This window comes from Aptenodytes forsteri, unplaced genomic scaffold (assembly GCF_000699145.1).
Source record: "Aptenodytes forsteri isolate BGI_AS27 unplaced genomic scaffold, ASM69914v1 Scaffold167, whole genome shotgun sequence".
In the NCBI taxonomy this organism is placed as follows: domain Eukaryota; kingdom Metazoa; phylum Chordata; class Aves; order Sphenisciformes; family Spheniscidae; genus Aptenodytes; species Aptenodytes forsteri.
The window spans coordinates 1,865,863-1,880,148 of NW_008795926.1; the positions used below are offsets into that span (position 1 = coordinate 1,865,863).

Consider the following 14,286-nt stretch of genomic DNA (forward strand, 5'->3'; position numbering starts at 1 on the left):
AAAAAGTATGGTGTGTCTTACAGGGCTGGAAGTCTTCTGTGATGATCCAGTTCTAGTAAAGACTGTGGAATCACAGACATGCTAGCAGAATGCAAGTAGGGGTGCAGTGCAACTTTCCTGCTACATCCTGATTCTTGGAAAGATTCCTGTTGCAAACACAGACCTGGTTATTATTTTTCCCTTCGAATACACTGATACAAAAAAAGTATGGTGTGTCTTACAGGGCTGGAAGTCTTCTGTGATGATCCAGTTCTAGTAAAGACTGTGGAATCACAGACATGCTCCAAGATATTTGCTGTGGAAATACTGGAAAAGAGTGATATTCCTCTTCTTGTTCTCTATGATACTTCTGGTGAAGACGATATCAACATCAATGCTACTTGTCTGAAGGCGTTGTATGACAAGTCCCTTGAACTTCACCTACAGGTACCATTTTCCTGTTTCCTTCTTAATTCATTAAAAATCATTGACTGCTAAGGTCTTGGATGGACAAAAAACAGTACTCAGAAATATGCTAAGTTTGTGTGTGCGGTTTTTTTCCCCCTTTCTTGTCAAAATCTTACCGTTGCAGGTAGATGCACTATATACAAATGTCAGAGTAACCAGTGTTTTCTCTGACGGAAGCCTGTACTGCCAAGTGCCATCTAAAGGCTTGTCTAGACTTTCTGAAATCTTGCAGAAACTAGAAGACTACTTCCATTACAAGGTAGGTTCTATGGTGAGAGAAGTAGCGAAGTCATGTAACTTTTCTTCAGAGTGTACCTATCATTTTCCTTGCACATAAGTTCAAGTTTCTGAGAAAGCCATAGACTACTCAAAAAGGCTATAAATTCTCTTCCTACTCTTTTGGGGTGCATCCTTCAGCGTGAAAAGAGTCTTTTGATGCTTTCTTGTTCACAAGCTGTCTCTAAGGCTTCAGTAACTACTTACAACTTTGTTGAATAGTTAGAACAGTAACAATGGAAACTGCATCAGATTGGTATAAAGCCTGTGGAGATACTGCCATATTTTTTTTCTGGAAGTTTTACTTACATGATGGAGTTGAGGTGCATAAACAGCCTGGCCCACAGCGTACCCTGCAAAGTGACAATAAAAGCAGTGTAACCAAGGTCTGTTCTTTTTAGCCTGGCTTCCTTGGGGATTCGATGGCTTTGATCTGATCTGCTGCATATCTTGCCCTTGTACCCTTTGCTTTTGAATGTTGTGGCTAATTTCAACTAGAACTGATGAATAGGAGGCATTTTCAAAAGTCTTAAGTTGCTTTAAAATAGGCATGTGGCAGAGAAGTCTGACATTCCACCGGCCATTTACAGACACATGCAACAACTCTTACTAGACTCGAGAATTTATACAAAAGAGAAGAAATTTTAAGAGAATCTAATTTGTTCAACATTCAACTGAGCCTTAGAGAATCAAACCATGAAATGCAGATCCTTGAAGGTCCTGTTAGAACTGCTGCTTGTGAAACTACTCTGTTAAAATGTTTTTAGGTGTAGAAGTTGAGCGTTAGACCTGTTGTGGAGCACAGACCATCTGGAAATACTTTATATTGAACATGTCTCGGTTGTCAAGATTCAGTTTCAAGCAAGCTAAACACTGAAGGAAAGCATATAGAACCCTGAAAGGTTTAGCAACAAAGGCAGGCAGCCAGACAGGTATTTCAAAAGTTCGGATTTTCTGGACAGAGTGTATCTTAGGTTCTTGTGGCTATCAAAGAGAGACCTTGACATTCAGAATCTTTTAATAACAATCTGTATATGGGGGTAAAAGACACAATCTTGACTTTGCAGCTTATCTTGAGGGTTTTTATTTTGCCTGAGAATTTAAACAAACTAAGCTGTTGATGGGTCTTCAAATGGACTTTCTTCATGTTTTTTTAGTGTAGCCATTGTCTTGTCACATGATTTAGGATCATCATGGTGAGTGTCACCCCATGAGACTCTCATTTGAGTCAGTAATAAATTTAGTTTGTTAAATTATGTCAACAAATGATGTGTTCTAGACTATAAGGTAGGAGCTTCTTCAGTTGTCTGTCACAGCTTTAAACTGCTCTTGCTTTTCAGAACATTAAAGTAATGGTTGGTGATTTCATATTCTGTGTTTCCAAATGTGGCTTTTTTCCCCTGGCAGTTTATATTCTCTCAGTTTCCCTGTAAGATACACAGCTTGGAATTAAAGCTTTACCGATTGGGGAAGCTTAAAACAACGTGATAAGAAATGCTTCCGAGGCTGGAAAGAGACTTTGTATTTGAAACAGTGTTTTTGTTTCTCAGAACTCTTTATTCCATGTGTGGCTTTTGAAATGGTTAGTTGAGTGCCAGATAGTAATAGCTCCATGCTTTTTAACTTCTGTTTTTATATTTGCAACAGACGCAGACATCTGAGTTTAATGTATCGCTACCTTTCTGTGGCAAAATCTGCTTGTTTCCTTCCAAAGGAAAATGGGCACGTGTAGAGGTAAGAAGTATTCAAAGAACAGCTACATAGAAATGGCTCTTCTTTTTGATCAGCTAAATCTGAAGCCTTAGTTTCTGTGAAACTTGTTATAGTGTATGTGTCACTGTTGTGTTTTTAACCTCAAAATGATGCTCTTGCCTTCTTCTTTCAGATAAGAATTATTCACACTAGACGGGCACTTGATGTGCAGTTCATGGATACTGGAACAGTTGCAACTGTAAAAGTATCAGAGCTTAGAGAAATCCCACCACAATTCCTGAGAGAAGTAATTGCAATACCTCCTCAGGTATAAAGACATGTTAAAGCTAACCTATGCTAGATTTCTTGGCAGGTTTGTAGTGCTCCTACTTCAAGGTTTATGTAATGAAATTTTGTTTTGTTGCATAACATTCAACATTGGAGTGTATTTCATTGTACATCTTCGCCTGAAATAAATCATAATGTAGTCCTATGTATTGACAGGATGTTGTGTATGTGTAATGGTACTGGTTTTGCATATTCCTCTGTCTCTTTCTGTTTGTCATACATTATTGAATCTGTCAGCATTAATGAAGTTTGTGTGAATAGGAACTTGTGGACTAGTTTCCATATTACTAAATACCTTGTATACTTAATTCTGTTCTTAGGCTATAAAATGCTGCCTAGCAGATCTGCCTCCTAACACTGGCATGTGGACTCCAGATGCTGTACTGTGGCTGAGAGACACTGTAATGACTTGTCCTGAATTTAGCATGAAGGTAAATAGTCAAAATGCCTATGTGACTTGAAATCCATAGGCATGTGGAAAGAGCATTGAAATAACAACTCTAGAAGCTTAACCACTCATCAAATTGATTTTTGTTATAGAAGTTTAAAAGTTTGTAGCCAGCTCTTGGACATAAATTCTATACAAAGTCCTTTTCTTAGGACATTTGGCATAAAACTTACTTGCTTAAGCCTATTAAAAGCTTCTCTTTTACCCTCAAGAATTTAGCAGCTTTCACATTAGCCTTTCACATTTTGCTGTCCTAGTCCAAATACGCAGCTAGAGTTATTTTACTGTTAAGAAAGAAACACAGTTGTTAATGTTTCACCACGTAAAAAGATACAACTGTTGAGTTAATCTTAAATTATTTTTATGCCTCTTGTGAGCATAGCTTTTTCTCCTTCTTATCTTGGAAAGCAGCTTTATTTTTTGTTTGCTTTTTCTAATCCAGTGTGATTTAGTATATGCTACTGTATACTTAGAATTTCTGTTATCTTTGCGATAAAATTATTTCCGCTTGCAATGTATCCTATCCAGTTTAATTAACTGAAAACACCCTTCTAAAGGAAATCTATTATTAGCTACAGACTAAAGAAAGCTAATTTCCTTTATTGGATTCCAGATACTGACTGTCACAGCACTTTGAAAAAGTGTTTTGTAGCTTTCCTTTACCTTTTTGCTTGCTTTAACACTGGAGACCCTGTAGTTAAAACATAGCACCTCTTAGTCTGGGACTTAACGACTGTTGCATCTGGCTTTTCTAAACATGCTTTTCCAAGATAGTTTGAGTTTGGTACTAATTTTTGCTGGATTAAATAATAGGCAACAGATGTATGCTTTAATTGTGGAAAGTTTTTATTCCTGGCTAGGAAAATCAACAGAAGAATCTGTAAAGAAGTGTTGTATACTTTGTCAAATTAAAATTTCAGTGCTTTACTATCAATAATGCTAGCATATCTGATGTTAAATAGGAAATATTTTTATGTCTGTGCTTGAAAATTATGCATGATACAAACCTGGAAGCTTTTTTTAATCTTTTTTTTTTTTTTTCATTTGTAATTTTACAAAATTAATTAACTGAAAACACCCTTCTAAAGGAAATCTATTATTAGCTACAGACTAAAGAAAGCTAATTTCCTTTATTGGATTCCAGATACTGACTGTCACAGCACTTTGAAAAAGTGTTTTGTAGCTTTCCTTTACCTTTTTGCTTGCTTTAACACTGGAGACCCTGTAGTTAAAACATAGCACCTCTTAGTCTGGGACTTAACGACTGTTGCATCTGGCTTTTCTAAACATGCTTTTCCAAGATAGTTTGAGTTTGGTACTAATTTTTGCTGGATTAAATAATAGGCAACAGATGTATGCTTTAATTGTGGAAAGTTTTTATTCCTGGCTAGGAAAATCAACAGAAGAATCTGTAAAGAAGTGTTGTATACTTTGTCAAATTAAAATTTCAGTGCTTTACTATCAATAATGCTAGCATATCTGATGTTAAATAGGAAATATTTTTATGTCTGTGCTTGAAAATTATGCATGATACAAACCTGGAAGCTTTTTTTAATCTTTTTTTTTTTTTCATCTGTAATTTACTAGACTTCATCTCTCATAATGACAGAAGGAGAATTTTGAAGGATTAAGTGTTAATATTAAATACCATTACTTAGTTGTTTAGATATGTATGGATAATGGCTACTGTTCTCCTGAAACTAGAATTGTACACACAGTACTGAGATTGAAACTGTTGCACAGAAAAAAACTCAATTTAAGTTTTGTATTTGCTTTACATTAGTGGAAAAGCTGCAAATGCTCTTTTTAGCTGCTGTGAGTTGCTTAGTATCCAACAACTTCATTAACATATTTGAGGGGACCTTGAAAATACTTCTGTGCATATAGAATGCAATGAACTGTTGCCGCTTTTCTGTTAAAGGCTTTAGTCTTCTGTACATAATCAGATGTGCATTTAATAGTTATTAACTGGAAGTTAAACTGTATTTTGTTTTCCAAGGTGGTTAAACAGGATGGTTCAAAGGGAAGTGCACACGTTTATTTGTTTGCTCCAGAGAATTTCCCAGACATGGATCATAGCGTCAATCGACAGATCAAAAATGCAGACTTGTGGAAGCATCAGAAAGATGTTTTCTTGAGTGTTGCACCCAGTGGGACTAGCTCCACAAAAGTGACAGGTGATGCTGTTTCAGCTCTACGGTTAACTAGTGGAAGGCTAGAGAAGAGTTTCTCTGATTCAGCCAGAGAACCCAGCAGTGCAGTGTCTACCATTGATATGCCTCCACCTCTACCCTTGTCAAAGACTGGTGAACTCATGGATGTCTATGTCTCAGTGGCCTGCCATCCAGGTCACTTTATTGTCCAGCCTTGGAAAGAGCTACATAATCTGGAAGCCCTAATGGAAGAAATGATCCTGTACTACAGCAGGGCAGAAGAGAAACCTGTGAACATTGAAAAAAACAAGCTGTATGCAGCTAAAATTGAAAATCAGTAAGTAGATACTTAAAAACAAAATCTTTGAAGGCAAGCGTAGCTCTGCTAAGCCAGGCAAGCCTAGCTCTGGTTTGCATTGCTAACAAGGTGGCAGATGTCCAATGATATCTGAGAGATTAAGGGAGTAAATGAGGTTGCAGTCTCTTCATGCTTCCAGATTGTAGTTGGAAGAGTTGACTTCTATTCAGGTAATACCAGATCTGGGAAGCCTGAGACATGTTGGTTAAGATCTTTTGGTTGTCTATTATTTTTCTGATGCCTTGACAGTGTGTGAATACGAAGTCAAATTGTCTATTCTTGTTCTCCCCCTTTTTAGGTGGTACCGGGTCATAATAAAAGGAATTCTTAGAAATGGGTTTTTGTCGGTATATGAGCTGGACTATGGTAAACATGAGTTTGTCAGCATAGAGAAAGTACAGCCACTCATGGATACGTTTAGAAAACTACCTTTCCAAGCCATAACAGCTCAGCTTGCAGGTAGGTAGTAAGCATTTACAATTTTTTTTGTTAAAGTCTTACATCAGTGAGGATACCAAATGAACAGAAATGTAAAGTGGACAAAGCCAAAGGTCAGTGTTGTAACTGTTTTTTGCTAAAGTAAGCATGTACCTGCTTGCAAAAACATGCTTAATGCCTGCATGTTTATGTCATCAAAGTAGCTCTGCTTTTCTTCTTGACATAGGTGGTGATGGTTCTGTTTTATTATTTGTTTTTTTATTTTAATGCAGCACTTTTAGTTACCATGTACAAAACTGAAGATTGCTTAAACTTTCCCAGCAGCTGCTTTTCATTGTCATAAATACCTATCATTTAACGTGTGTGATGTCTAATATGCAAAGGACACAGGGCAATCAAGACTAAATGTTTTTTGGATCCTTAAACATAACCCATTATGAAGTGTGAAAGTTGTTATATATCTGTGGATAAGAACTTATGTTCTGATTATCCTAATCTGAATAAAGTTAGAAACTAGATGCTGAGTTTCTGGAGAAGTATTTCTTATATATCTTGCCCCTATTGTAATTTACTGTTTTCCAGTGCATATTTGGAATCCAAAGTTGCCTGAAATATATTGGTGTTCTCAAACAAACAAAAAAATTCCACAAGGGGGGTGGGGGCTTTCAACAGACTTAAGTAAGATTAATTTCCTTGAGAATATGGGGCATAGAGAGTCTGCATACATCTGATAGAATTAAAAAAATAACATTTGATCTCTCCTTGCTGTCTTCTCTTTCCTTTTCCAAATTTTTCTTTCATTTCTGCATTGCTCTGAGATGTATGCGTCTCTTATTCAGTTGCTGCTTTCTGCTGCTGTTTGGTCAGCACTAGTCTAGACTTCAGCTGCAGAATATGCTTGTCTGAGGTGACAGGCCACAGAGTTGGTGCTCTGATTCTAGGTTGCCTTTAGTGGATCGTCTTTCCTGCGTAGCCTGTGTGATCTTGGGCGTTGCTTTAAACTAGTGATGATGGATGTGTTACCAGCAGGCTGGGGTCCTAGGAGTGCAGTGCTGAAATGAAGCTGATTTCTAGCTGTGTCTGTCTGCTGGGGTAGTACAGGATCCGGCTGAGCAAGCCTGCAAGTCATCCAATTTTCCTGCTTTACAGAAATAGCTAGTTAAGTTGGCCTCTGAGCTGCTTCATATTGTCAAAGCGCAGGCCAGCCGAGCCCGGAAGACCGGTAACTATTGTCTTGCTATTCTTCCACTTTTTCCTCTCCTTTTTCATGTCTGCTACCTCTCAGTCTCTGGTCTATTTTCTTGTAAAATCCCATTTGCTTCCTCACCTGCCTTTCCTAGCATTAATTACCCTTTCTTAACTGTTGATGAACTGTTGACTTCTCATTCCTTCTGTAACCTGCAAGGAGCTGTGTTCCTATATTGTCCTGTCCTATCAGTAGCAAGCTCCTGCTAACAATAAAAGCAAAGTGTTGTCACTTTGCTGTTTTGCTTCTTTTATCCATAAGCTGTTGTTTGGGTATTCATGCATGATATTTGAGCCCCTTGTGTCTAGATGCTGTATACCAGCGGTGGTCTGGGGAGGCTGAATTCCAAGTCTGCAGGAGCCTCCTCTTTCTTGGTGGATTACAGCCATATTGAAAAACCTGTTTGGGTTCTAGCATCACATCCCTGATCAGGCTTGACTTCGTGGGATGCTGTTCTCAAAAAAATAGCGGCAGTTGTGAGGCATTTAGGTGGCATTTATCTTCGTTTCTGCTCTCTGCAGATCTAGTTTGGGACTTGAAGGTTTGGCGGATGTTTTATTAGCTGATGCTGCTTTGAGATGAAGAAAACTTAATCTAAAGCAAGGCCAACAGGACAAATAATTTCAGCAGCCTCAGGCGGAAGACAAATAGTTTGTTTTGAAAGGATCTTTAGCTTCCTTTTCGTCATGTTTCCTAATATGCCTTGATCATGCATGGCAGCTGATATACTTTGAATTACTCAGTGAGTCAGTGCATTTGCCTTTCACTTCTGCAAACTTGTCCATATCTTTAGACTTCAAGAGAAAAATAAATGTCCTAGTCTCTGTAATATAAAGTTGCTTGTGTGGGAGATGAGTGAGCTTGTGTTTCTTTTCTAGAGTTAAGCTGCATTCAGTAGCACTTGAACATCTGTTTTCTCAAGTATTTAAACTCTCCCCACTTTATAAACTTAATCATTCAGATTGGTCTAGTCTATAAATGACCTTCTGTTTCGCTTTACATTTGTCCTAGGAGTGAAAAGCCAGCAGTGGTCAGAAGAGGCATCAATAGTGTTTCGGAATCTTGTAGAGAAGAAACCCTTGGTGGCACAGATACAGGCAGTTAATGAAAGCACTAACTCTTGGGATCGAAAAATAGTGACTTTTCTCGTGGACACATCTCTTCCAGATACTGATATATGGATTCATGATTTTGTGTCTCAAAGTCTTGTGGAATTTTCGAAGGATGATTAATCACCACTTCTGAAATGTAGCAGCTCAGATTCTTTAGCAATAAAATAAGTAAACAGGCTTTGAAGAGAAATTTAACTACTACCTGGCCTTGAAGACATGAAGGTGATAAAATTGAAAAATCTGTGTTCTGTGAAAAGGGTTTGTTTAACAAGTTTGGGTTCTGTTGACTTCAGTTGACTTTCTGAAAATTTGCACTTTGTTTACCATTGTAATGCTAGAATGTTTGGGTGAAAATATTAAAAAAGTTATTTATCAATAAAACAATGTTGACTTTTCTTCTTGTGATCTTTCCCTAATTTTGGGGGGCTTTTTATCTCATAGCTATTACTCAGAGCCATTACTGGGTACTCCTCCCTTTTTCTTTAACTAGCATTCTTTTACTTGAGAAACATGGAAGCAGTCCTCAATATTTCTGAGTTTAGTGTCAGAGACATGCATTATTGGTGGGTTTTTCCCCCTTCCTTAACTCATAAGAGTTGAATAGTTGAAAGTGCCTTGTCTGGGAGACTGCATTTGTGGGGCTTAACTTTCACAGGAGGGTATGCACTTTCTGTGCTTACTAGTCTGCTTGCTGTTCTTTAGCAATGATACCACTTTTCTGAATTCTCCGCTCCCCTCCTCACCCCACCCCCCGACCTGTTGCTAAATTCAAGGCATTCCTTTCCCTCTTTTTGATAGCTCATTTTCATATATGCTTCTAAGACACTTTCAAGGACTGCTGCTCCCTGGAGACAGAAGCAAGCAATGTCCTACAAGCATGTGGATCGGTGCTTAAAGTCCTCTGAACACAGTATTTTTGGCCTACTTGAGAGCCTACTTTATTTTTGGCATTAGAACTATTTAGAGGAGGTGTAGACGTGATTGTATTTCAGTCTGCTGCATAGATTTGAGTTTGCTTGCCATAGTCCCTTAAGATTGTTAAACACAGTATTAAAGCTTTACACAGTGAATGCCAGCAGAAGGAATTTTTCTGCTGTGCATAGCTATATAATCTTTCTAGTAATACACAAGCTGAACTAAGAAATTCTGCCAGCGTGCTGTCTGCATGGGTAAAGGAGACTGGACAGAAAAGGAACCATGACTTGAAGGTGCAGTGCATATGTAACATTAGGATGGGAGAAAGAAAATGCATGCAAATATTCTGGGTAAACAAGCTGTTTAAGCATGTAAGACTTACATTTGCACCCTCTTAGTCTAATTCTGGTGTAGTTCTGGAGAAGGTCTGAGCTAAGCAGCAAGGAGTTCTCTCAGAAGTCTGGTGAGTGTCTCTCTGCCTAGACTGTACACAGGGTCTAGCAGAGCCCTTATGAATAGAGCAGGCAGTGATAAACTAACAAACTGCTAATCTAATGCAAATTGCTAGTTAACATGGTCCTGTCCATATTTAAGTATGCTGAGGTGAGACTCTTAAGTGTACTTGTTGAGAGAGAAGTTACATTAATGCCTGAGATACTAGTATTTTTCCATATTAATCAATTTCTCCTTCAGCTGCCACTGCAGAGAAGGTGAAGAATGCAGGTGAAGGAATCAATGTGATGATGAACTGCTGTAGGATAAACTTTCATGCAGAAGTTTCCTTCTGTGTAGGACTGCTTCTGAGCCTGGAAGTCTGAATGGTGCAGGTCATTAGGATGTAACAAGCGCTTTCCTGAGCTCCTGAAGAGAGTGGGAGTTTACCTATGTGTCTAAGAGTATATGCCAGCTTCATCTGTAATCTTGCGAAGCTTGATGGCTTGTTAATTGGTAATTGTAATGGGATAGAGCGTTTTTGCTGGAACTGTTTTGAAGTTTGTCGGGTTGTGTGAGAAATGCCCGTGCTGTGTTTGCATCCTTTGAGGCTTGGGGATCTGCTGTTGGCCAGTAGTTGATTTGCACCTGTGAACTGATGGAACGGGCTTTGGGACTCTACACTTGTAGTATTAGGAGAAAGAGCCTGGCAGATGTTCAAGAGACTCAAGATGCTTTTTGAGCTTGTCATCTGCTCCTTCTGGAGCATGCATCACCCTCTCCTTAGTTGCCGGTGGCTGCTCCAGAGTCTAAAAAGCCCAGATCAGAAGCAAGGGCAATATTCATACAATCTCATGCATTTGCACAGCTCAATACTGGAGTTCACAGAGGCTACTTTGTATGTTGGTAAAACAGAGCGTAGTCTAACTGATGAGCAAACCCAAGAGCACCACTCTCCATGTGGTAAATCATTTTATGCACGCATTGAGCGTACACCCAACCCAAAGTTATTAACACAATGCTGTGTTCAGTTCATACACTGTATCCAGAGGCTGCATTGAGATGTCTCCCCGTCTTCGTACCCACTATACAGTACCACCCCTGTCTTAGTAGCTCCATTACTAGTCAATTATGCCACAGGTACTCTGCTGTTACTTCTGTCACTTACCTACTGTCTTCCTACGCTGTCTGTGATTTCCGTTGCAAAGCTATGATTTTACGTCTGCTTTTAATGTTACTTTTTTACCCCACTGACAAACCTGTAAGATTCTTTGATACGTTTGCTAACTGACCTGCTAGTGCTATTTGAGTACATTTTGTGCCCTGGCTTTGAAAAACATGCAGAAGGTGTTGGCTGTACACAATATTGAACACTGAGTTCGCTGAAGTTCCTGGTCCATGAAGTAGCTAGCACAGCTAGTAGTTAGTCTGCTGTCCCTAGGAGGCATTAGACCTGCCTGCTCTGTGTAAGTTGTTAATTCACACAGAATGCTGCGTGGTTCTTAACTTCAGTTTTTCAGCAGTCCCTGTTTGGGGTTTGTTGTGAATGGTTTCTCTGCTTTCATGAATGCATGATGCCTCACCAGGGGTGCTTCCACAGCATGTGTCTGAATTGGGCAGGTGGTGGAGTTACTGTTTCACCTGATCTTTCCATTCTGATGGCTATTAGAAAGGCCTCCACAGCAATCCTGCATGCAGTTCTGGGCACTGTCCTACAAGAAAGGTGTGGATTAATTACAGAGAATACAGGCAAAAGCAAGAACAATGAAAGCCTAGAAAACCTGGCTTAAATAGAAGGATTTCTAGTTAGTCTGGATAGAAGAAGGCTACAGAGGGGAACACTTCCAAAAGTTTTCACTGATAAAGAATCTGTTTTTATCTGTAGGCAAAATAGGACACGTAAGGGCTTGAATTGCAGGAAGGTAAGTTTAGGTTAGGTGTTAGGCAATCTTTCTAAAGAAAGGGGGAAAGCCTGGAAATTCACTGGAACTCCAGTTTCATTGTAAATGCCCAAAACAGGTAGGATGTACCTGCAGAAGCCCAGCTGATCCTCCCTTGGGATGTGGAGATGGAGTGTGTAATTCTTTGGACCCCACCCAAGAAAACTTGCCAGCCATAAAAAGAGAATACAGCATTGTTAAATGTGTTTTGTGGATCATCGTGGACTTTATAGACTGAAAAATGAATATTCGTTACCTAGGGAAAACAGATGACACTGTAATAATTAAAAAACCAAAGCAGATCTCTTGCTTTCCCAAGGCTGTGAACAATAAGCACTTTCACACCACCTCTCTTCTGTTTATTCCATTGTAGCTGTATTTTGTTAAGTTTACAATGTTTAAGTTTAGCTGTTTTCATCTCACAGTGTGTTCACCCTGGGTCGTTTTGAGGAACTCTCTTTTCGTCAGAGAAATGCGAGAACCCTCTTTGCCATCCCAAAATGAGTTCCTATCTCCAAGGTTTTTTCCACTCCTGGACTACTCTTTCCCCATTCGGGGAGATTTTTGTTGCAAAGCTCTTTTGCCTCTGTGTTTTCACCACACTCATCCTTTGTTCTCACAGTTGCTGTGCATCAAGCAAACCTTTGAGAGCCTGGATTCTCATGTGCTGATTGTGTTAGACAAGAAAAGTGACAAAGAATCATGCAATGAAAAAAACCCTCACTTTAAACCTTCATAATGCCTGAAAGCTTCCTTTTGTGTTCTTTTGTTCATTGCTGATATTTTCACACTGGAAGTCTTGGACAGGAGAATTGTCCTGCTCTGTGAGGTTAGAACTTGGCTAGGGCAAGAGGAGCTTCTGACCTGAGCGGACATGCTTCAAGCGTGCCGAGCCATTACCTTGAGAGCTGTTTTGAAGAGGGGCTTAGGTGTGGTTGGAGTTAGCAGTACTTAGTGTCTTCTGAACAGTGCTGTAAGGTGCGTTACTTGCAGCATTCATTACTGCAGTGTGACATGGTAGACAGCTAAAAAAGAAGCACCACTGATACACTGAAAACAAATGTGCTGAGAAGCTGGCTCACTGTCTTGCCTGATGGAGCCAGGCTGAGTACATTCTAAGGGGACTATAGCACTCGCCTTGGATGAGCTTCTGGTGCCCACAAAGCTAGATCTGACAGCAGCCAGATGGGATAAAAATTAAGTGGCTTGTGTGTATCTCAGAGTGCAAAGCCACTTTGGGCTTGTAGGGAAGCTTGGTGGTGCCAGTGGATCCCTTCCTAAGCTGCTTGCAGCTTGCACACACTTGGGAAAGACAGTTGGTTAGCAGGTAGCATAGATACTGGCGTCTAGGTTTGTCTGATCTGGTACCCATCAGGCTTCTTCAGCCTTAAGTAACTCAGCTGTTTGGGTCAGTCAGTGGGTGAATTGGGTAGTTCTAAGTGCCCTTTCCACTCCTGCCAGCAGCTGGGATAATGCCAGTGACTTGGGCCATAATCTTGCTCACCTCTACGAGGCATGCACTGAATCCAGTGCTTGGCAGGGTCCCCATTTGTATCCTTCGTTTGGCCTAGCCATGAGCAGTATTTCCAAGGCTAACTCCACATCTTTCTCCAAATGCCCCGAGACACAGAACATCAGTGCCAGCCAGGTCAGCTGTATGTCAAGCCGTGAAAAAAAAGTGCGGTACCATCTCATGGAGACCTTCAGGCCTGGGAAGTGTGGGGATGGAGAAGTGTTCAGATGGACTGCCCTCCTCTGATACACCCAGGGCCCTCTCCACTCTTGGCTTGTGGCTACTGGTGGAGACCGGACAGCAGAGATAAGGAGGAGCTTGGGGCTGATACTTTGTGGGAGATTTGTTAAAAAAGTTTACAGGACAAATCCATGAGGCTTTACGATGATTCAAAGGTGAGATAGGGGAAAGGAGATTTGGCAGCAACGTTATTAAAACTGTTGACGCCATGAGGTTGGAAGGCAGCTCTCTGGGCTGATGGCAGACTTGGAGCTGCTCTAGGAGGTGGCTGTCACTGGATGTAGGGGGCAAATTGACAGGGAGTGAAATAAGACATGGAATTAGTAGGTGCATTGATACAGATACCACCCCTCCTGGAGAAGCAGTTTTTCCAGCTGCAGCCTCAGGGTGCTTCACAGTGGCCTGAGTCCCCGTGAACCAAGGCATGCACGTCTTGCTGGGCTTTCCGAAAGGCGGTTTGCCCAGGCGCTTGGCTCGGCACGCTGAAGGAAGTTGCCACAGGACAAAGGCAGGCTCCAGCGTGCCTAAATTGTTAAAAGCAGGAAAGACCCTTTGGAAGTAAATGCTGCCCTTGCTGCTCCGGGGCTGCCGCCCGTGCAGCCCTGCCATCCTCCACAGCACCCACCGTGCCCTGGGGCTGGACGGTGCGAGTTTGCCCGCCCGGGTGCGAGCGGAGGATGAGGACAGACCAAACCCAGGACCCGGGGCGAGGGCCGAGCCGGGCACAG

At 40.6% G+C, this 14,286-nt stretch overlaps 1 protein-coding gene across 1 annotated transcript in view; it reads left to right on the forward strand.

The window, feature by feature from the left end:
* Positions 1–8,906, forward strand: part of TDRD7 (tudor domain containing 7) — a 48,051-nt gene extending 39,145 nt beyond the window's left edge. Inside the window, exons 10-17 of the mRNA XM_009285058.2 lie at positions 224–426; positions 572–706; positions 2,371–2,457; positions 2,609–2,743; positions 3,084–3,194; positions 5,211–5,701; positions 6,021–6,181; positions 8,418–8,906. Of these exons, the coding sequence (XP_009283333.1) occupies positions 224–426; positions 572–706; positions 2,371–2,457; positions 2,609–2,743; positions 3,084–3,194; positions 5,211–5,701; positions 6,021–6,181; positions 8,418–8,638 (1,544 nt within the window). The 3' untranslated portion in view covers positions 8,639–8,906. The remainder of the gene's footprint in view (positions 1–223; positions 427–571; positions 707–2,370; positions 2,458–2,608; positions 2,744–3,083; positions 3,195–5,210; positions 5,702–6,020; positions 6,182–8,417) is intronic.
* The last annotated feature ends 5,380 nt before the right edge of the window (positions 8,907–14,286 follow it).